This window comes from Mirounga angustirostris, unplaced genomic scaffold, assembly GCF_029215605.1.
Source record: "Mirounga angustirostris isolate CCGP_5_RB_7025 unplaced genomic scaffold, mMirAng1.0.hap1 SCAF_4, whole genome shotgun sequence".
Classification (NCBI taxonomy): domain Eukaryota; kingdom Metazoa; phylum Chordata; class Mammalia; order Carnivora; family Phocidae; genus Mirounga; species Mirounga angustirostris.
In genome coordinates this window covers 48,468,858-48,492,118 of record NW_026991712.1, presented here as the reverse complement: position 1 = coordinate 48,492,118, position 23,261 = coordinate 48,468,858, and the positions used below count along the sequence as shown (strand labels likewise).

The window sequence follows — 23,261 nt, the reverse complement described above, 5'->3', positions numbered from 1 at the left end:
TTCCCCATTTCTAACTATGCCTGCTATGTCTCTGATTCATCATTTCTTCATATGCATATCCCTTATTCTTATTATCTCCTACTTCATTTAATCCATCAATTCCCAAGAGATTTTCTTCATCTATTTCTAACTATATATACATATTTAGCATCTACTATACTATTTATCTTTTACAGAAGTACATTTTGGGGAATAAATACAGACCTGGGAAACATTACAAACCAAAAATGTTTAAAGTGAAGGTCAAACTTTTCCAACAATAACCACATGCTCCCATGTCCGTGGAGTTTTTTAGGTGCTTTAATCATGATCAAATGGTCCTTACTGACCTAATGCTATCCGTGAAGTTAATAGATCTGCCTTAAAATTGGTTAAAGGGGTTCTGAAGGTTATCTGTTCACGAAAGTGCAGACAGTGGTGATTCTTCTACCCTTAAGTTTCTCATGCTCCACATGTGCTTTGATTTGTGATAAGAATGCGACCTAGAAGACTGTGCAGACTCGGGACTCTGGGAGTGGGAAGACGCCCTCCGCATGAGGTTCCTGGATATGACCCTCTGAAGATTCTTCACAGAAGACCCGGCAGCCCTGGTGATCACCCAGGGATGATCCAGGGCCTGGCCAGCTGACATGCGATGATTGGCCTCCAACATAAGTAGTTTGTCTATAAAGTCCTTCGCCAGGTGGGAAATATTTGGCCAAGGCTAGGAAGAAAAAATAGATAAAACAGAATAAAATCAATAAAATAAAAATACACAAACACACATAGAGCATATCTTCTTAATTACACAGATTAACGTGTATCAAACCCAAAAGACTTTTTCAAATAAGCAAGTTAAGTACTGTAGTATCGTTAAATATATAAGGAACCTGAAAATCACTTTTGAGAGAGGCAAAAAAAAAAAAAATCTATTTGGTGAGGGGGAAAGACAAACACAAATTGTCTTCCAAACTCTCTGTTCAATGAAGGAGAATTCCTTTCTAGAAATCTGTCCAGTGTGCTTCATTCAATTAGCAGTGTGAGTTCTCACGTCACATTTATGTGAGCTGGTCAAGGCAAAGCGGCTGTTGTCCGTGACGTATACCAGCATCGGGTTAGTATTTACCACACTCTGGTCATCTCATAGAGCTCCCACGACTCCAAGAATCAGCTCGAGTGGAAAGTGGAATGAATTGAGAATCAACTTTTCTCTCCCTTTGAAAGCTGACCCCAGACTTAGGATGCTTCCATCTCCACAGCCTCCAGAGAGAAAGGGCAGAACAAAAGGGGCCCTTCAGTGAAGAATCCTCCTGCGTGCGGTGCATTTCCCCAATACCCTCAGGGCCCGCATGGTTCCCCATCAGTTAGCTCCAAGAGGGATTCTGCACGGAGCAGAACTACTGCAGGATGCAATGTGTACACCAGCGATTTGATGTTTCAGGGATTTGTTCTGGCAATATTTACAGCTTTTGCACATACTTTAAGTACAATAGCAGCAATTCATAGTAACTTTTGTGAAGATGGAGACAAGAGAGCTGTTGCTTTACACTTGTTCTCTGCATTGTCTACCAGCACATACCATAGACCTAGGAGAAAAAAAAAAACAACTAAAGCTTTGTATCCTTTGTCATCTACAAAGGAGAAACATTGAGAAAATTGCCAGTACATTTGCTGTATTTCAAACAATTTCTGGTTGACATGTGTTTTTATTTTTATATTTTTTAAGATTTTATTTATTTGACCGAGAGAGAGACACAGCCAGAGAGGGAACACAAGCAGGGGGAGTGGGAGAGGGAGAAGCAGGCTTCCGGCTGAGCAGGGAGCCCGATGCGGGGCTCGATCCCAGGACCCGGGACCATGACCCGAGCCAGAGGCAGACGCTTAAGAACTGAGCCACCGAGGCACCTGACATGTGTTTTTAAAAAGTTGCATCTCCCGGGGCGCCTGGGTGGCTCAGTTGGTTAAGCGACTGCCTTCGGCTCAGGTCATGATCCTGGATTCCTGGGATCGAGTCCCACGTCGGGCTCCCTGCTGAGCAGGGAGTCTGCTTCTCCCTGACCCTCTGATCCTCTTCCCTCTCGTGCTCTCTCTCATTCTCACTCGAATAAATAAATAAAATCTTAAAAAAAAAAAAAAGTTGCATCTCCCAAGAAAGGTAGAGGAATCCTTACAACCTATTGTCTTTGTCCTTGTATAAGGAAAAATCAGACTCAATTCAGACGTCACACTCTCCAATCTCTTAACACTCTATTAACCTAGAATTTGAATCAAAAGAAACCAGTAAAGGAATTGCTCTTTTTTTTTCCTTCAGCGTATTTAGGTTAAATGAGATCCGAGAAATATTTATCCCCAAAATAAAACACGTGAAATAAATGAACGCATTTGCCAAATACTCAAACACAGGGAAAATAAAATGTAAACACTGCATGTCTAGACAAAGTACGTCAGTGGTTGACGCTCACAATGGCACATCTTCTGCTTTGGCTAGACATCTATTTGGCTCTGGATCCAGACACATTTATCTAGGCTCAAGGTTAAGTTAGATGTCTCCAATGGAACATTATAAGACAAGCAACTGAATCTTTCTGGAAAATATAAAATATGTGTAGTGAGATTTATGGAGAGCTCATTAAGATGACCCCAAATGAATAAATGCTTAAAATGCAGTTGCAGAAAATAAGGTAACATAGAAAAAAAGTTCTTCAGCCAAAGTGCATTATTCAAACATGGGTTAGAAGTTACAGGATTCCTGAGCTATAAAGAACAACTGGAGAGCACCTAGGAGTCAATTATATATTTCACAGTAGAAAATGACAGGTGTAGAAAAAAATGTCAGAACTATTTTATTTTTATCTTCTTAATCTAAAATTTAATTTTGTCTATGTTGTATAAAGTATAAAATAAATTAATATATTATATGTATATATTCTATAAATGAATAAAAATTGAGTGTGCATGCTCACAGTTTTTTGACTAATAGAGTTAATATGACCAAAAACGATTTAGAGAGGTATCTGGCTGACTCAGTGGGTAAAGTATGCAATTCTTATCTCAGGGTTGTGAGTTCGAGTCCCACATTGAGCATAGAGATTACTTAAGAAATTAAAAAAAAAAAAAAAAAACGATTTGGAGACCACACATTGAATCAAATTCATATCGTGGACCAACTCTCACTTGATGACATCATTCAGTCCCTTCACCAGTCTGGACATCCACCTTGTCATTTCCACTCTTTCTCTTGAAAATTCCTCTCTTCAGCTTTTCTTTTTTTTTTTTTTTAAGATTTTATTTATTTATTTGACAGAGAGAGACACAGTGAGAGAGGGAACACAAGCAGAGGGAGTGGGAGAGGGAGAAGCAGGCTTTCCACAGAGCAGGGAGCCTGATGCGGGGCTCTATCCTAGGACCCTGGGATCATGACCTAAGCCGAAGGCAGACGCTTAATGACTGAGCCACCTAGGCAGCCCTCTTCAGTTTTTCTCAGCAATCTCAAAGAGACGCTGCCATTAGTCAGCCTGTTAACCCATCTTAATGTGGAAAAGGCCTGGGAGTGAGGCAAGTGGATCTGGACTACGCAAGCTGCTTAGCCCTATACAGCTCTAAATATAGGGTCTCAGTTTCTTCATCAAAAAAATGGGGATCATATCTCTTTCACAAGATTGTTATTAGAACCAAATTAGATCAAGTATGTGAAAAATAGTTTTCAAGATATAAAATATAGTGTAAGTTTTTGTTGCTCTTGTTCTTGTTACTATTAAATCATAATGTAACTCTTTCAGTTCTTTTGTGGACAAATCCACCTACTATATTCAGAGAACTGGAAGAAGAAAATTATCCAAAACTTCTCATACGGAGTCCACTTACTATTATCATGATAAATGTGTGTCCTCAAAACAAAGTTCTGCGTTGAGATAATGAACCAAATATAAAGAAAGGTAGCAAGACATACAAATGGCTAACAGACACCCGAAAAGATGCTCACTCATCATCAGGAGAATACAAATCAAAACTACAATGGGATACCACCTCACACCTGTCAGAACGGCTAAAATTAACAACACAGGAAACAACAGATGTTGGCGAGAATATGGAGAAAGGGGAGCCCCCTTACGCTGTTGGTGGGAATGCAAGCTGGTGCAGCCACTTTGGGAAACAGTATGGAGTTTCCTCAAAAAGTTAAAAATAGAGCTACCCTCCAATCCAGCAATTGCACTACTGGGTATTTACCCAAAGGATAAGTCATTATTAGAAGCTAAACACTACAAACACACACACACACAAGCACACACAGAATATACACAGTTTCTAAAATGCTAGATGCAACATTTCAAATTTTAAGGATGGTAATTAATGTTAAAATTTGCTAAATATAGAGCTACTGAAGTACAGGGTAATAATTATTGATGGATTTAATTATGGAGTTTTCAGAAAACCTCAAATAATCTATTTTTAAGTAGATGGATAAGCTATCATTCAAAATTGGGCTAAGAGAACTCAAAGTAGCATTTATCCCATTAAAAATAGTAGCTTTTAGGGGCACCTGGCTGGTTCTGTCAGAAGAGTATGTGACTCTTGCTCTTGGAGTGGCGAGTTCAAACCCCCCATTGGGTGTAGAGATTACTAAAAAATTAAATAAATAAAAAATTTAAAAAAAATTCTAAATAGTAGCATTTATTAAAAACTTCTACTGGGGGCACCTGGGTGGCTCAGTCAGTTAAGCGTGCAATTCTTGGTTTCAGCTCAGGTCATTATTTCAGGGTCCTGGGATCAAGCCCCATGTGGGGCTCTGCACTCAGAGCAGTGTCTGCTAGAGATTATCTCCCTCTCCCTCTCCCTCTGCTCCTCCCCCTGCTCACCTCCTCTCTCTTTAAAATAAATAAATCAGGGGCGCCTGGGTGGCTCAGTCATTAAGCGTCTGCCTTCGGCTCAGGTCATGATCCCAGGGTCCTGGGATCGAGCCCCGCATCGGGCTCCCTGCTCGGCGGGAAGCCTGCTTCTCCCTCTCCCACTCCCCCTGCTTGTGTTCCTGCTCTCGCTATCTCTCTGTCAAATAAATAAATAAAATCTTTAAAAATAAAATAAATAAATCAAATCTTAAAACAAAACAAAAAAACAATAACAACAACAACAACAACAACAACAAAACTTCTACTGATGACAATTCTCTGACTAGCATTTCCCTTCCCTTGAACTTTAGTGTAGGGCCTTGGTAGGATTTCACTTATGTTTTGCAATTAAATTTTATGTAAATGTGCCCAAAAGTACCAATTAACTCTCCATAACTTTATTACCTGTAGACCAGGAAAATCACTCTTCCTCCTATCAGAAAGCAGGAGATTCTATACATCATTATGTTCTAAATATTTAAAATTTAAAATTTTTTCTTCCCAATCTAAGAGCAGACTTTAAGCTGTTTTATCTTTGCCAAAGCTAAAACTGTTCAAAGACAAAGCTATTTATGTCAGAATGCTATATCCATTGGACCATTTGTAAACCCTGGGAAAAGTCAGGAGATATATACAAGTTTATTACAGGTAACATCAAATTAAAAAATGGAAGAAGAACCAATTAATCCTATACCAGGCTCATAAAGAGAATATTTTTGTGAGTTAAGGGGTTCTTGACATAAGAGAAGTGATGCTTCCAGTTTTTCTTATAAGGAAAACACTGAAATTTAAAGAGGATTGGACAAAGCCTAATTTGTTTAAGCGCCTATCATATTTCAACCACTCAAGGTTTAAAAGAGATGTGTTCAGTTTTCCTAAACAAAATTAATAAATAAAAAGTAGCAAAGAAGGGCGCCTGGGTGGCTCAGTTGGTTGAGCAACTGCCTTCGGCTCAGGTCATGATCCTGGAGTCCCGGGATCGAGTCCCGCATCGGGCTCCCTGCTCGGCGGGGAGTCTGCTTCTCCCTCTGATCCTCCTCCCTCTCATGCTCTCTGTCTCTCACTCTCTCTCTCACAAATAAATAAATAAAATCTTAAAAAAAAAAAGTAGCAAAGAAGAACATAAAACTGAATTGTAGCAACAAAAAATTGAATTGGCCTCTGAAACCTAAATCAACGGTTGATTTGTTCTTCCATATATAATATACATTAGAATTACTTCCTATTATGAACCTCATAAACCAGAATATAAGCAACATAAGCATAACACTAAAATCAGATATTTCTCAGTTTGCAAAAACGTTACACAAATAGTTCTTTTCTCCCCAACTCCATGAGTTCTGTTGATGATATCAAGGTCAAAAAGTGCAACATAATCAAGAAAACAGATAACCACTTTCCACTCTAATCATTACCCCTTATGCTAAAGGTAGTATCTACACAGCCAAAGTAAAATGCACATGGATTCAATTCCAAGAAACACCCACTGTAATTGAGTTAAAGAGAAGATATATACCTGTACAACTTAAGTCAGAGAAGAGAGGAAGAAAGTGATAAGCAGAAAATGAAGTACATTATGAGAGATTTTATAACCATTAAAATTATTTTCTGTAAAACTTTTAAAGTAAAAATGTCACTTAAAAAGTTGAGCACCACATTTTTGTGAGCGTAAGTTTTTAAGAACTAAATCACAGGAATGGGAAACAAATTATAAGAATTTTGACCTAACTGAAATGTGGTTCATTTCACTATTGAAATTCTAGTCATGATGGAAAGAGAATAAAAGGGAATTAAAGAGCCAAATCTTCTGCTCTTCTATCCCTTTTTCCTACTTAATAACCTGAATGGAAGAGAAATATAGCAAAGAAAAAATAAGAGAAGTTAATGGAGATGAGGATATAGAAAGAAAATTGGGGTCATGGCTGGTGAGCAAAATCCATCAGATCTGCTACTTCAACGGGAGTACATTAATAAATTTTTCCTACCAGTATGGCAATCATAGGTGAATCTAAGTACATGGGGACCATTTTCTAACAATATCCATGTGGGGGGGGCGCCTGGGTGGCTCAGTCATTAAGTGTCTGCCTTCAGCTCAGGTCATGATCCCAGGATCCTGGGATCGAGCCCCGCATCGGGCTCCCTGCTCGGCGGGAAGCCTGCTTCTCCCTCTCCCACTCCCCCGCTTGTGTTCCTGCTCTCGCTATCTCTCTGTCAAATAAATAAATAAAATCTTTTTAAAAATAAATAAATAAATAAATAAATAAAATCTTTAAAAAAAAATCCATGTGGGATTTTTATTTTTTTTATTTTTTTATTTTTTTAATTTATTTTTTTCCCTGTGGGATTTTTTTTAAATATGTTTTTATTACCAGTGTTTATCTTTGCCAACTGGCTAATATGGCTATAAGACTCATTTTATTATCAATTTTTTCCACATCAAAAAAGATTACTGTGATATAGTGCGATATAATTAGACAATAATACATGATTCCCAACTCACTGGCAAGAATGTGTAATTTATCCTTAGCATTAAAATATTAATACCTCACTTTTCTCACTATTCCATTTAAAAGATGAAAAAGGTATACTTGGCACTGTTACATATCTATATATATAATTTACATATATTTATATATATAATAGTAACTTATTTAAGCAAAATTTAAACTTACAGTCCCAGAGTTTCCCACATCAGTAGTAACAGAAATAGCTAACGCATATATAGCGCTACGTACTAATATGTGAAACTATTCTAAGCACTTGACATCTTTTAGCTCATTTGATCTTCACAACAACCCTGTTAGGTAAACACAATCATTATTACTGTTTCACAAAAGAAGAAACTGAGATACAGAGAAATTAAGAAACGTGCCCAAAGTTACAAAGTTAGTAAGCGGCAGAGCTGGGAATGGACCCAGCCAGCATTGCTCCAGATCATGCCCTTAACCACAACACTACACTGCTTTGCAAAATACCCACATAAATATATGCTCACCTGCACACGAAGCTCCAAAATTCTTGTTTTCTAACTACTACAATACATATTCCCTTTTATGTGCTTTTGCATATGTTGTTCTGTCTACTTGGAATGTGCCAGTCTCCCTTTCAGAAACTCCTACACGTCCTCCAAGACACAGCACAAATGTCCTCTCCTTCATGAAATCTGACCCAAATTTCCTAAGCAGTAAGAGCCTGTCTTCCCTTGTTCCATGGACTCTGCGCCTTTGTTCCTACATGTATCAGAGCACTTACATTTGAAGAGATACATAAGAATTCTTGGTCTCTTAGGCACCTGGCTGGCTTAAGCATCTGACTCTTGATTTCTGCTCAGATCATGATCTCAGGGGCAAGAGATGGAGCCCTGCGTCGGGCTCTATGCTCAGCAGGGAGTCTGCTTGAGATTCTCTGTCTCCCTTGGCCTCTCACACTTGTTCACTCTTTCCCTCATTCAAATAAATAAATAAATCTTAAAAAAAAAAAAAGAAGAAGAAGAAGAAGAAGAATACTTGGTCTCTCAGACTCTAAGACCACTTGATCCCACAGAGCAGGGACACTGAGCATTTTCATGTGGGCATTCCCAGAGCTAAGCATGATTCCTGGCCGGAGGAAGGCCCGACAAGAAGGAAGGTGGGACCCATACAAGGACGCTTTCCAACAGTCTCTGGGAGAAATGATGGATGTGTCTTTTACTTACTATCTCCAGCATGAGCTCTGCCACCAAGCTGAAAGCCATCATGATGTTTTGGTAATCAAGTAGATAAGTAAAGGCCTCCTCCACACAGTAGACAGGATTTCTTTTTTCTTCACCATGTGCTGTGTCTTTCTATCCTGGTTGCCTCTCAGGCATTGCAGGAAGCAACTGGAAAAGGGAACTCCTACCCCTACCCTGCAAAGCCCAGTGAGTGGAGCAAATGTACCCTTCCAAGCCACCCTAACATTCCAGAATGAATCTAATAAATTTAGCAACTGAAGGTATTAGTTATCTAAAATCCACCTTACTCCCCAAAGATACAAATGTACTGATCTGAAGGGGCACCTGCACCCCAATGTTTATAGCAGCAATGTCCACAATAGCCAAACTATGGAAAGAGCCCAGATGTCCATTGACAGATGAATGGATAAAGAAGATGTGGTATATATACATACAATGGAATACTACTCAGCCATCACAAAAAATGGAATCTTGCCATTTGCAACGACATGGATGGAACTAGAGGGTATTATGCTAAGTGAAATAAGTCAATCAGAGAAAGACAATTATCATATGATCTCACTGATATGTGGAATTTAAGAAAAAAAAAAACAGAGGATCATAGGGAAAGAGAGAAAAAATAAAACAAGACGAAATCAGAGAGGTAGACAAACCATAAAAGACCCTTAATCATAGGAAACAAACTGAGGGCTGCTGGAGGGGAGGGGGTTGAGGGATAGGGTAACTGGGTGATGGACATTAAGGAGGGCACATGACATAATGAGCACTGGGAATTATATAAGGCTGATGAATCACTGACCTCTACCTCTGAAACTAGTAATACATTATATGTTAATTAATTGAATTTAAATTAAAAAAAACAAAATAAAATTAGAAAAATAGATAAATAAAATCCACCTTACTATAAATTAAAATTTGTACTCTGTGCTCAATGCAGTTATAGTTGAGATGCATTTACTCATGCAGTTATACATCAGAATCTCTTAATAATTTTTAAAAAGCATTTATTTTTGTTAAATGCATTCTCTATGCTTACCTCTTCATGATATCTTATTGGATATAAGGGGGGAAATATGCTACAGTTCCAGACTTCAAAGAGCCAACAATGTCTTAGAAAGATGAAATATAGATTAAATGTTAAAACAAAAGAAATTTATTATAATCCTAAACACTATTCAGAAAAAGGAAAGAATAACACAGTTGGAATGGTCATCAAAGCTCCATGAAAAGGAATATATTTCACACCAAAATTAAGAAGAATTATACATTAATATTATAGCTAATCTTTTGCTTATACATGGGTGGAGTCAGAGTATATATCAGCCAGGTGTCTATAAAATATTTGCTATAAATATTAAACACATCATTCCTCTCCTTCAGAAGAGATACAACATTTAAGTCCCTGGAAGTTTTGTCCTATTTATTGCACTTCTCCACCTGACTTCTAGAGAAAAATAGTGATTCACATAAACGACTTTAATAAACAACCCTCGGCTCAGGTCATGATCCCGGAGTCCTGGGATGGAGTCCCGCATTGGGCTGCTTGCTCAGCGGGGAGCCTGCTTCTCCCTCTGCCTGACACTCCCCCTGCTTGTGCTCTCTCTCTCTCTGACAAATAAATAAGTAAAATCTTAAAAAAAAAACAAACCCACATTTATTATCTTACAGTTCTGTGGGTCAAAATGGGTCTTATAAGCTAAAATCAAGGTATCAGCAGAGCTGCCTCCTGGAGGCTCCAGGGGAGAGTTCCTTCCTTGCCTTTTCCTGTTTCTAGAGACTATACACGTTCCCTGGTGCATGACCCCTTCCTCAATCTCTAAAGCACATCACTCCAATCTATATTCCCTTCATCACATCTTCTCTACATTTGACCCTCCCACCTTCCTACTGTAAAGACCCTTATGATCACATTGGGTTCACCCAGATAATCCAGGATAATCTCCCCATCTCAAGATCCTTAATTTAGTCACATCTGCAAATTCTTTTTTGCCACGTAAGATGGCACATCTACAGATTCTGAGTATTTGAGTAGGGACATCTTTAGGGGGCTATTCTGTCTACCACACCTACGCTTCCAGAATCGATGGTCACCCTGGTATTTAAATAAAATTGGTGCATTTAGAAATTACTATGCTTATTGATAAGTGGTAGGTATACAATAATATGATGACAGAGAAAACATGATGATATGCTTTTCTAAGTCCATCAGTCTGTGTTCCCTTGATATTATGGCCTGAATGTTTGTGTCCCTCTGAAATTCATATGTTGAAGCCCTAATCCCTAGTATCGTTATATTTAGAAATGAGGCCTCCAAAGAAGTAATTAAGGTTTTAAATGAGGTCAGGAGGGTGGGGTCCTGATCTGATAGGATTAGTGGCCTTTTAAAAAGAGACACCAGAGTTCCCTCCCTCTCTCCCTACCCTATCTCTACACACACACACACACACACACACACAAAAGAGGTCACGTGAGCATACCACAAGATGGCAGTTTCCAACAAGCCAAGAGAAGAGGCTTCATAATGAAACCTAACTTGTTGGTGTCTCGATCTTGGACTTCTCAGCCCCTAGAACTGTGAGAAGTAAGTTTCTATTGTTTAAGTCATCCAGTCTGTGGTATTTTGTTATGGCAGCTTGAGATGACTAAGACGCTTGGTAATATTATAAGAGAATGTGAATATGATGGACATGGGTGCCTGACAAACACAGGAGAGAAAGCCAAAGGGATATAAACCCAGTATTACAAGCAGCCACAATCCTACTCTGGGTTGCATGTTGTCTGAGGCTACAAATAGGCATTTCCTCAAGAAGTAGAGGGTGCCAACATGGAGACAATGTCAGTGCTCCATCCAGACGCTGAGCCCTTCTTTTCTGTATGTATACATACCCCCTTTCTTTGGAGTGCTTTCCTTCTAAAAGCCAACACTTTGTTTTTTTGGTGTTTTTTTTGTTTGTTTGTTTGTTTTTCAGTGACCATCTGGGGCTCCTGGAGCCACTTGTCTTTGATCACCATTGAATGTAAAAATTTACCACCAGCTCCCCACCACCATCACCCCCATTGACTAACAGAGAGCAGTAGGTGTGAAAACCCAGCTCATCTGCCTCAGGTTGGACGAACGTTGAAGAATTCTTCCCTGCAAGATGAGGCTGACCTTTATGGCTCTGGCCTCTTCATCTTCCCTGTCCTCCTTGCCCCACTCCTTTACCTGTCTTCCGGGGAGTTTACCCTCAATAACTCACTTGAACATGAACCGTCTTCTCAGGGGTTTCTCAGCTTTTTGAGGAATCCAACCCTAGAAACCCTCTGAATTAAACCTGACAAAAGGACTTTTTAAACAATATATTTCTTATTGTTTTTGCACATTAAAAAAGGAATAGCGATATCTAGTCCAAACAAGGCCCAATAAGCCACTCCCCCAGTAGTTAGACTGCGTGTGGTCTCTTTCCACATTGAATCTGGGCTAGCATAAGACTCACAGGACTCACAATAGAATGAGGCAGAGGTAATGCTGTGCTATTTCCAAGCCCAGCCTTAAAAGCACTGGCAACTTCCACTGTCTCCCTCTTGGAATACTCCTTTTTGGAAGGCTTAAACTACCATGTAAAAAGTCTGACTACCCTGCTGGGAAGATGCCCCAGAGAATCCCCCATGAAGAGATGGCCCTATGAAGCATTGAGAGAGGAAGGTGAATAAGGCCTAGTGGTTCCAGTGACCTAGTTGACCCCAGATGTCCAGCCATCCCCACCAAGATGTCAGACATTTGAGGGACCATCATGGACATTCCATCCCAGTCAAGCTCCGATGACTGCAGTTCCTCCCAACATCATGTAGAAGAGAAGAGTCATGGAGCTCTAACCAAAACAGAAATATGTATTCTTTGTAAACAAAAGAACAACAGAAACAGAAAGATATTCAAATTATAAAGAAAAAGGGGCGCCTGGATGGCTCAGTCATTAAGCGTCTGCCTTCGGCTCAGGTCATGATCCCAAGGTCTTGGGATCAAGCCCCTCATCGGGCTCCTTGCTCAGCAGGAAGCACGCTTCTCCCTCTCCCACAGGGAGCCTGCTTCTCCCGCTCCTGCTCCCACTCCCCCTGCTGTGTTCTCTCTCTCTCTCTCTGTCAAATAAATGGATAAAATCTTTAAAAATAAATAAATATATAAATAAAAATAAAAATAAATATAAAGGAAAAAACCCAAAATGAGCCATAATCTCCAAACCAGGAATAAGTTCTGTTAACATTTTACTGTATTTTTTTTAAAGAGAAAAAAATTTATTGCAATATAAAATGCACTTATAAAATGTCCACAGAAGGCATGTAATTCTTCACTGCTATATAAATTTACCTGGAATACTTAGATCACCTTCTATTGTTATGATGATATCACCTAAAACATACTGTAAACAATGAGTTATACTCTATAACAAATGCATCACTGATTTTCAGCAATCTTGGTTTAATAATAATTAGTTTAAGACTATATAATCACGGGGCACCTGGGTGGCTCAGTTGGTTAAGCGACTGCCTTCGGCTCAGGTCATGATCCTGGAGTCCCGGGATCAAGTCCCACATCGGGCTCCCCGCTCAGCAGGGAGTCTGCTTCTCCCTCTGACCCTCCCCCTCTCATGCTCTCTGTCTCCCATTCTCTCTCTCAGATAAATAAATAAAACCTTTAAAAAAAAAAAAAGACTATATAATCACATCTATATTCTGGAATGTCCATTTACTTTCATGTAGTGTAGCAGAATTTAGACTATAATTGCACATGAATGGTACAGAAAAACATTCACCACCAAATTATTTTATACCTTCATGACAGGTTTTACATTCGTTCTGATTGAAAATACAGCTTCAGCTATGGTCTGCAGCACAGCTCTAGGATTCTCAATGCCTTGATTTGTGTATATGTGTGTCTGTGTGGTCACCCATGGAACAACTTGTTTGCTTAGCAAACACTTGTTTGCTAAAGTGTATCTTTAGCAAACAAGTGCAACATTACTGCCAATTACTTTGCATGTTTAAATATTATAGTCTGATTATTTGTAAACAAACAAAACCCCACACAAATACTCTTACCGATAGAAAAAAAATCCTGTCAACCCATAATTATTCTAATATACTTTACGTGAACACACACTGAATTTTTGAAAGGTGCATATAGTACCTTAGATAATAAGGTATAAAAATGTGTTTCATATTTTATACTATGAAATGTGCATTTCTAATGTTATATGCAGCATAAAGTTTAGATCAAGAAATTCTAAATCCTGGATCCCCATAGTTCATTTAGAAAACTCCTCAAAGTTATGGCTCTTGCAGCAGGTTTATCAGATTTAACATGACAAAGTGTTCTATCTCCGTCCCTATTTTAAATATCCAAAAAAAAAAAAAGAGGCTCAAAATTTCTGTAGGTTATAACTGAAAATGCAAAGCTTTAAACGGTTAAATGTGTTTTGAAATAAGATATAAATTGAAACAGATTTCTTAAGTATTTAATTTGTACTAGGCTGATAAGTACTAGGACTTTCAGTTTTATTAAATGAGTATTTCCTCAAAAATAATAAAGAACACAATTTGCCTGTTAATATATGGTTCTGGGATTCTGGAGAAAAATCAGTCTTGATGTTTAAGATTTTTTTCAACATTGTTGACTTTAGTTTTGTTTTCTTTTTAGTGATGTTAATTTAATACTCAATCTGAACATAAATATTTAGCCTCAAACTACTTATAATGAAATGAGTTACTTCTGAAAAGGAAACTTTAAAGCACTAGAAAGAGAATTTACTAAAGCTGTTTAATATGTCTTTCAACATCATCAGAAATCCTGCAGTATAGAAAATATCTGGTACCTTTAAGGTTTCAGAAGAAACTGATCTTCTAAAATTTTAATGCCATTTAAAAAACTAAAAAAGGGGTGCCTGGGTGGCTCAGCCGTTAAGTGTCTGCCTTCAGCTCAGGTCATGATCCCAGATAGAGCCCCGCATTGGGCTCCCTGCTCGGCAGGAAGCCTGCTTCTCCCTCTCCCACTCCCCCTGCTTGTGTTTCCTCTCTCACTGTGTCTCTCTCTGTCAAATAAATAAATAAAATCTTAAAAAAAAAAACCAAAAAATTCAAATAGGAAAGACTGCTGCAATAAAGCATTGTTTCTGAAAGTTGCAGACATGATCCCATCACTGAGAGCTAAGCACTGCTTCTCAGAGTCAGCAACTTTTCACCTTTACCTAGGCACACTAAGTTCTCAGCTGAGAAAATAATCTAACCTGGTCCTTAACATATTCATTAAGTAGTATGAATATTTTAAGGTCCTTCTGCCTTCAAGAAAAAAACTTGACATCTCACTAAAGAGTAGTAAGGAGTGTATCTTACTTTGAGACATTAGACTTTCTGGAATTGGCCCAACTGTATAAAATTTTAAGAAGTGTGTGAAAGTATGTAATCATTATTACTCTACATTTTACTGTATTTTTTTTAAGCCTTTTTCCTATGCATACATTTTTCCACATGATTGTGATCATTCTCTATACAGTTTGTATTCTCCCTTTTTATTTTCACTTGGTCGCATACTGTGAACATTTTCCAACACCTGTACAATATTTAAGCTTGCATAATTTAGGGACTATCATATTCTATCATATGGATGTCCCATAATTTATTCAGACTTTCTCTTAGGGTTTTTTCAATTTTCCACTTCTGTAACTATAGCTCAGATGAGCATCTTTATACTGAAACCTTTGCTGCATCTGGTATTATTTCCTTAGATTCTTAGAAGTGGAATTACCAGATCGAAACATATAAACTTTTAAAAGTTCTAGATGCATATTTTCAAACTGCATCCCAAGAAATCTGTAAAATTGGTCCTCTACCAGCAGTGACTGAGATGGTTGATCTCTTAGTACTCTTAGCAGCAATGAGTAGTAGAGTTGAAGTGGGGTTTTTTAATCTTTATTGATTTGAAAAATTTTTAAAAAAAAGACTGTTTTCATTTGTATTTTTTGGTTATCAGTGAGGCTGGATATCTTTCAAACTTTTAATAATCAATGGTACTACATTGTCTGTGAATTCTCCCCATCCTTTCCTACTTTCCCATGTAAGTCTTAGTTCTCAATTACCATTTTGGATGAGTTTTTTAAAAATGTACGCATGTACAATAAGATACTAAAGCTTTGTAAAAGTATAGAAAATATATTTAAATTAGTTATTTCGCTTTTGATTTTGCTTAAGATGTTATACATATAGATGTTAGGTCTTAAGTAGCTATAATCAAACTATCAATATTTTCCTTCATGAGAAAAAGAACCCTTTCATAGTTAAACATATATTTGATTACCTGCTGAACATGAAATGAATTTCCCCTTTTGTCAGGCTTCCTACACATAAGCATTGACGACTTTCTCTAGTCGAAAACAAGAAGTGAACACATTCATAAACACTGGGAGTTCCGAGTTTAAACAGTGGATAAATATTTTACACAAGCTATGAGGTTAAACATTTCACTGAGGAAACATTATATTACAAAAAGGGCTTGGATCATCTAGATTCAAGGCAGAAAATCTCTCACCCAAACACCCAAGCATCATGCTGAGCACACACATTAGTCTACTCAGCTGATGAAAGAAAAACTACAAATTCACTTGTCTACTTAATTATCAATGTCATGTGCTAACCACAGACAGCTCAGTAATTCAGGCCCTCACTACCTTGAGACCGATTGCTCTCAGCCAGGGGTGACTCTGTCCTGCAGGGGACATTTAACAATGTCTGGAGACAATTTCTGTTGTCACAACTTGAGGAAGGTGTTGAATCTAGTGTATTTACTAGATATCCAGTACCTACCAGTATCTACCAGTAGTGTATAGAGGGTGGAGTGGAGGCCAAGGATGCCTCTAAACACCCTGCAGTGCACAGGACAGCCCCACTCCCAACCCCTACCCTACCACCCCCCGCTCCCCCGTAAAGAATCATCCAGCCCTGTCTCTCCTGCCCCCCATACAATCTCACTGTGTGGCTCTGGGCATGCCACATACCCTCCAGGACTTGTGAGTAATAAATTACTAAATCTTGTTTTTGTTCAAAGTTTAAAAAAAAAGAAGAATCATTCAGCCCTATCCAGGTCAATAGTGCTGAGGTTGAGAAACTACACTAGGCTAACTCAATAGGAGTAAAATTATTTCTTACCTCTCCTGTATAATTATATTTGCCCTCCAGAATCTTCCTGTAAAGTCTCGTATGGCTTTCATCATCAAAAGGCAGGACTCCGCTAAGTAATACATATGTGATGACGCCAAGAGCCCACATGTCCACTGCACTGGTATACGGTTTCCTTAGCAAAATCTCAGGGGCTATGTACTCTGGGGTCCCACAGAGTGTCCTCATCGTCCAGTCTCCACTTTTGTTCCCAGAGTGTGCCAAACCAAAATCTGTGATTAAAATTTTCGACTCAGCCCCTGGATGATAATATAAGAGATTTTCAGGTTTTAGGTCCCTGTGGGTTATTCGCAACGCATGCAGATACCTGATGCCATCAGCAACCATCTGGAGAATTCTGACAGCGTCCTGCTCTGTAAAGGATCCCTGAGTCATGACTCGGTCAAAGAGCTCTCCTCCCGTAGCCAACTCCATCACCATGTAAACTCGATCCTGGGCCTCGAAGATCTCCACAAGCTGGACAATGTAGCGGTGGCTAACCCGCCTCAGGATGCTGAGCTCTGATTCACACGCTTCCCGGCCTTCCCTCACTCTGGTTTCCATCACTTTTATTGCAAAAGGTTTCTTGGTGATCTTCTGCTCCACCCTGACAACCTTGCTGAAACTGCCTGTCCCAATTAGAGCCTTGATGTCGTATCTATCGGGAAGAAAAGCCAAATCAGTTATCCTCTGAAGGGAAGATTCTTAAAATTATCTAAGTTGGTGCTTTATATCATCTCTTTTTATCTTTACACCCCCCCCCAATCCAGTTCCTTTGCTCATTGTTGCTTAATTGTATTTCTTATTTTTGAAACCCTCCCCAGATTCTTCTTTGAAATGGAGGTAAGTGATATAAAAGTAATTAGTTGGTGGAAAGATAACTATTACAACAGTCTTAAGAACAGCAGCTACCATTTATTATGCGTTTATTGTGTGCCGGAAAATTTATTTTTTGAAAAAAATTCTTCTTACAATATCCCCATGGGCTAACATAATACTATCCCCCTTTTTCAGATAAGGAAATTAAGAATCATAAAAGTTAAGTGATTTCCCAAGGTCACCCAGATTGTAGTTGAAATGGATAGGATTTAAATCCAACCCCTTCAAAGGTGTTTCACCTAATGAGGGCACACGCCCTATCTCGCCCACCGGTAGCTCCTTGATAGATTAGCATTCATAACGTAAACACATCTGGTGGGGATGGGGTTACAGCCACAGTTTCCTCCCAGCTAACCCCCTGCACTTGCAATTTCTACACAAGAAACAGAATTTTAACATGGGATATATGTTAATGCATGAAGTTATTCTCCCTTTCTCTCTCTCTCTCTCTCTGTCTCTCTGGGAAAGGCCAGGAAGTCAGCTAGGATTTCAAAGGCTGGCAATCTTAAACTTGAATTATCTGTGTAAACGTATATGTGAATTTAAGAATTCTATCAAGTTTAACCCTCTATTTAAGAAATGTCGAGAAAGTGCTCCACTTAGAATCATGATTTTACAGCTGGGAAAAATATTAGAGAACGACTTAATCCAACCCCTCATTTTACGAATGAGGAAATTTGAAGATCAGGTTAGCAAATTGGTTGTTTAAGTTCTAGAGTGAGGATGAGAACCCAGGTAGCCTTACTTTTATTGTAATTTGCTGCTCTTCCACCTTATTAAAACTTCTCCCACAAAAGGGTGCCAGCGAATGGAATGTGCTCAGGGAGTATGCAGGGAAAAGTAACGCTTTCAGTTGCATACTCAGTAACAGAGATTCAAATGCAAATATCAGTCTGTGCGGTAAATAGCCTTACTTCTTTTTGCTGAGTTTATTCTTCTGGTAATTTTTTCCCCTACCTATCTGTTCCTCATATTCCTGTGCTTCCTGAATAAAAATGGCATTTGCTGTACCAGCTTACAGAAAACAGCTTTGTTCTATGCAGTGCATTTAATTTTCTGGCCAATTACTTTATCAAAACAGATAGCAATTTACTCAACTTAAATAGATTCTGTCGCCTCTTCTCTTTCCAACTTTGCTTTTTTATTCACATGCACTTTCAGGTTGATTTTTGAAGATAATCACAGGCATTTCAAAATTCTATTGCAATGTTTACATTTACCTCTAATGTGGATGAAAGCACTTTGCAAATACTAATTTATCACTATGCTTTCAAAACTGCAGGCAAATTCATTTGCTCGTGGAATTCATCTTCAGATATCAGATGAATTACCATCGCTGACTAACTACACTCTTTTGTTTAAAGAAAAGGAGCTTTATTCAATACTGCTAAGGGGCCTTCATATACCAAATACTTGAAAAAAAATGCTAGTAATTTGGCAGTGAAGGGAACAGTAGGCTTTAAGCCAAAATGTAGAGTAGTGGAAATAAATGGTTTTAGATTGAATAACAAATGTCCCATAACAAATTCCTGTAACTGCAGCCTTGCTTGTGAGCCTGTGATGGCCATGGGCGGTGACTATTTTTATGACTTGAGTGTCTATATCTTCTGCAGCGCCTGGCACAGAGGGTACAGCAATAAATGTTGAATGAAAGAATCATTCATTGAACACCTATTTTTTCCAAATGACCACATATATTTTGAAAACATTAAGGATCGAATCAAGCCTCGGAGAAGGCATTACAAGGTCATTCCATTCCTTCCCCTTTCCACTGCTCCACTCCTACCCACCGCCAACAGAGCAGCCTCAACATTAATGTTGTGGGTGGTGCAGTTTTACGTCATCCTCGACATTGAAATTATTACTTTAACTTCAGCTGCGCCAAACTAGGAATTTTTTGAACATGTATTTTAAAAAATGAAACCCGGAAACAATAATAATACCACAATCTATTTGATAGAAGCAATGGAGAAAGTGCATATAGTCAGATTTAAATTCTATCGTCTCTATTCTGCAAGAGTTATAAGTGGAATCACAATGGAGAAGAAAGACAACTGTACTCTAGATTCAATCCTGCCACTAACTTGGACAAGTCACTTAATCTTCTGGGGCTTAACTCCTCATCAGGTAAAGAGCCTTGAGTTAGTCACCAGAGCCCTTACACTGTTGTGACCCTCCACCTCTCTGACCCCTTCACGCTCTAAAGGACTGGGACTACCCTGCAGATGGAGGTTATGAGAGTGGATAAGACTGGACCACAGCAGCCTCATGTCTCTGGCTATGGATGACCAGAGACGCCATCTAACCAATTCAGTCATGATAAGATCCTATGTCCGTTCTGATTCAAGTTCAGTTGGATCAGCCAACTTTGTCTCTGAGCTTAGCAGCTACTGGACTAATCCACAAGGTTTCCTTATATTAGAAGTTCCCAAGTAGGCCAGGAAGTGGCTCTGCATAGACTCTGTTCACAGCACTGCAATGAAGTGCTCATACAATTTGAGGGCTAGAAATGTCCCTGAGAAGCCAGACGAGCCATCCACCACTGTGTCCCACCAAGCCCTGTAGAGTGGAAGAGGATTTCATGATTTTCTCCTCTATATGTCCAACATGGTACACTCTGAGGAAATTATTTTTTCAAGTCCAACCAACCTGTCATCTTTGCTCATTTCTTTTTTTTTTTTTTTAAAGATTTTATTTATTTATTCATGAGAGACAGAGAGAGAGAGAGAAGCAGGCTCCCAAGGAGCAGGGAGCCCGATGCGGGACTCGATCCCAGGACCCTGGGATCATGACCTGAGCCGAAGGCAGACGCTTAACCGTCTGAGCCACCCAGGCGCCCTTTGCTCATTTCTTGCAGGGAGTCAGCTAGGTCTTACGTGTGCCTTATGAAGACAATACTATATACCGCACTAAAATCTCAATAAAGACTTGTCATGCACCGTGCACCATAATTTGCTTATATTACTTTAATTATCCTCACAACATTTGTATGGGGTAGATATTATTATTATTCCCACTTTACTGAGGCAAAAACTAAGGAAGGAGAAAGGCTAAGGAACATTCGCAATCACACATGATAAAAGACACAGGAATGGATCTCAAATCTGGCTGATTCAAAGACTTGTTTCTATTCCATGATTTATGGTCTCCTTTTCCAGAATGTGGTAAAGATCCTTCACAAACAGGCCTGTCTGGACCCAGTCCCAGCATATCTGTGTCAAGGCCCCCATCAACCCTGTAAGGGTTGGGAGGCCTTCCTCCTTCCCCAGCTCTGAGGTCAGGGATTCACTCCCTTTCCTTGCTCCTGTTCCTCCTCTACTTTCACTCTGGAATTTTCCCAATCCTCTGCCCTCCCTGCTCAGAGATGTCAAAGAGAATTTGCCCCAGACACTTGTTAAAAACAGTGAAGACTTTATTCCAGACTATTACAACTGGAGTCAAAACTATTGCAGTAGGGGAGAGAGACTGACTTCAACTCGGTTGAAACAAAAGGCAAGAGTTTTCCTCACTGGACGGGCTTCTAGAAAAGCCCTAGAGGACCTTGAGGGGGTGGGAGGAGGGGTTGGTCCACGTGACTAGGCCACCTGTGTTTGCTAATTGGTGCTTGAGGAAGTTGGGCTCCTGCCTTCCCACAGAGAGGGGAGAAAGTGGCCTCCTGATTACATTTCAAAGAGATGGCTGCCCCGTCCTTGAGAAAGACATTCCCGGGCTGCGGAAGACTTACATCTCAAAGGGACAGAGAAAGAATTTAGGGACATCAGGGGTCTGTCATCTGAAAGAAGGTTGTTTAAGGTTTAATCAAGCTGAGGGGAACGTTAAGGCCATCTTGATGGGTGTTTGGTTTATCTTCCTCAACCCAGTCCCAGGCCAGCCCCTCTGCCACTGCTTCACCTGGCGCTTTACCTGGCAAGGACACGGGGGTCGAACCTGGCGCGGAAGCGGGCCACCTGCATCCTCCGAGCCGCCTCGGCCACGGCCTCGGGCCCGGGGCCTACGCCTCTGGAGCTGCCCTGGCCTTGACCCTCCTGCTTGACCGGGGACAGCACAGGCGACCCTGGGACCACCTTGGTGCTCACACCGCAACCCATGCCTCCCGCGCTCGGGAGAGGGGCCGGGAGCTCCAGGTGGGGCTGCGATTTATCCCCAGAGCGCCGAGGGGAGGCGGGACAGATCGGTCCGCCCCCAAGGGCCGGCTTGGAAAGAAACCCCACTGTGGGTCTTTGTTAGGAGAATAACTTTCAAAAGGTCCCGCTGCCATGAGGCCGCCTTGATGGTCGCTGACCACTTATCTATGCGTAGAGTTTGACATGGTGAAAGCAAAGGGGACAGCGAAAAGACAGGAGCCTCGGCTTAATTCTCTGGGCCTGTTTACTCATCTGAAAAGTGAAGATGTGAACATAAAAAATTTTATGAGTCAATGAAGGATATCATCTCTCTAAAGGATCTTTATGTCTCCAAGGCTGAGCTCATATCCAGATGATATGAACATTAAATATATATATGTTTTAAACTCTAAGAGCTTATAATATTTAAAGTATGTAATATTACTGTACTGTATTGCATTAATTAAACACACTAATCTGTTTCTGGTACTCCACTAACTCTCCTACAGCTGGAAGAGCCTTCCCTCTGGATGATTCACCTGAAATAGACTGGGAGAGGGGCACCTGGGTGGCTCAGTCAGTTAAGCATCTGCCTTCAGCTCAGGTCATGATCCCAGGGTCCTGGGATGGAGCCCCACATCAGGCTCCCTGCTCGGTGGGGAGTCCGCTTCTCCCTCTGCCCCCTTGGCTTGTGCTCTCTCTCTCTCAAATAAATAAAATCTTTAAAAAAATTAAAAAAAAAAAAACTGGGAGAAAACCAGATGTCTAGAACCCAGTCCAACACGCTATGCAGTTACAAGAATAAAATATGTAGGGGCGCCTGGGTGGCTCAGCCGGTTAAGTGTCTGCCTTCGGCTCAGGTCATGATCAGGGTGCTGGGATCGAGCCCCACATCGGGCTCCCTGCTCAGCGGGCAGCCTGCTTCTCCCTCTCCCTCTGCCTGTCTCTCTGCCTACTTGTTCTCTCTCTCTGTGTCAGATAAATAAATAAAATCTAAAAAAAAAAAAGAATAAAATATGTAAAAATAAGAAGAAAATTGAAAATTGTATAATCTCTCTATATATTATGTAGAGAGTGTGTAATCTTATTATCATATAATATATAAGTATTATATTAATTATAATTATACATATATAATCTTATATTTTATATATTTCATCTTTGCATTCATAATTACCATATATGTATGGATATGCATATTTTATATATCTGATAAATATTTCTTTTTGATAAATGGTATTTTATGTATTGATTAGATATCAATATATTGATTGTATATAATTTACATTGCTAAATTTTAAATAAATGATGTGTGGAAAGTGAAATTCAGTCAAAACCAAGCAAATCAAGATCAGGCACCCCTAACAAGTTGTAGAACCAGAACTGGAGCCCAGTCTCCAAACGTCCAGGGTGGTGCTCTTTCAGTTGAGCCATTTCCGTTATAAATTCATTTAATTTTTAGTTTGATGTAACACAGTATCTGTGATGAGTCAATTAGCCATGGATTTGCCAAAAGAA

General features: G+C 39.6%; 1 protein-coding gene across 1 annotated transcript; it reads right to left on the bottom strand.

Moving 5' to 3' along the window:
- Positions 1-397: 397 nt before the first annotated feature.
- PSKH2 (protein serine kinase H2) lies at positions 398-21,728 on the bottom strand. Its single transcript, XM_045895597.1, has 3 exons — positions 21,544-21,728; positions 16,753-17,419; positions 398-703 (listed from the first exon to the last, which is right to left on the bottom strand). Exons 1-3 carry the CDS (start codon positions 21,726-21,728, stop codon positions 398-400), a joined length of 1,158 nt encoding a protein of 385 aa, XP_045751553.1.
- Positions 21,729-23,261: the final 1,533 nt, after the last annotated feature.

What these genes read in the sequence shown, in the direction of transcription:
- PSKH2 (XM_045895597.1), bottom strand. Translation starts at nt 21,728, where the DNA reads ATGGGTTGCGGTGTGAGCACCAAGGTGGTCCCAGGGTCGCCTGTGCTG. An exon ending in GACCCCCGTGTCCTTGCCAG is followed by an intron (nt 17,420 to 21,543) that starts GTAAAGCGCCAG and finishes TCTTCCCGATAG; the next exon opens with ATACGACATCAAGGCTCTAA. An exon ending in AATATAATTATACAGGAGAG is followed by an intron (nt 704 to 16,752) that starts GTAAGAAATAAT and finishes TTTTCTTCCTAG; the next exon opens with CCTTGGCCAAATATTTCCCA.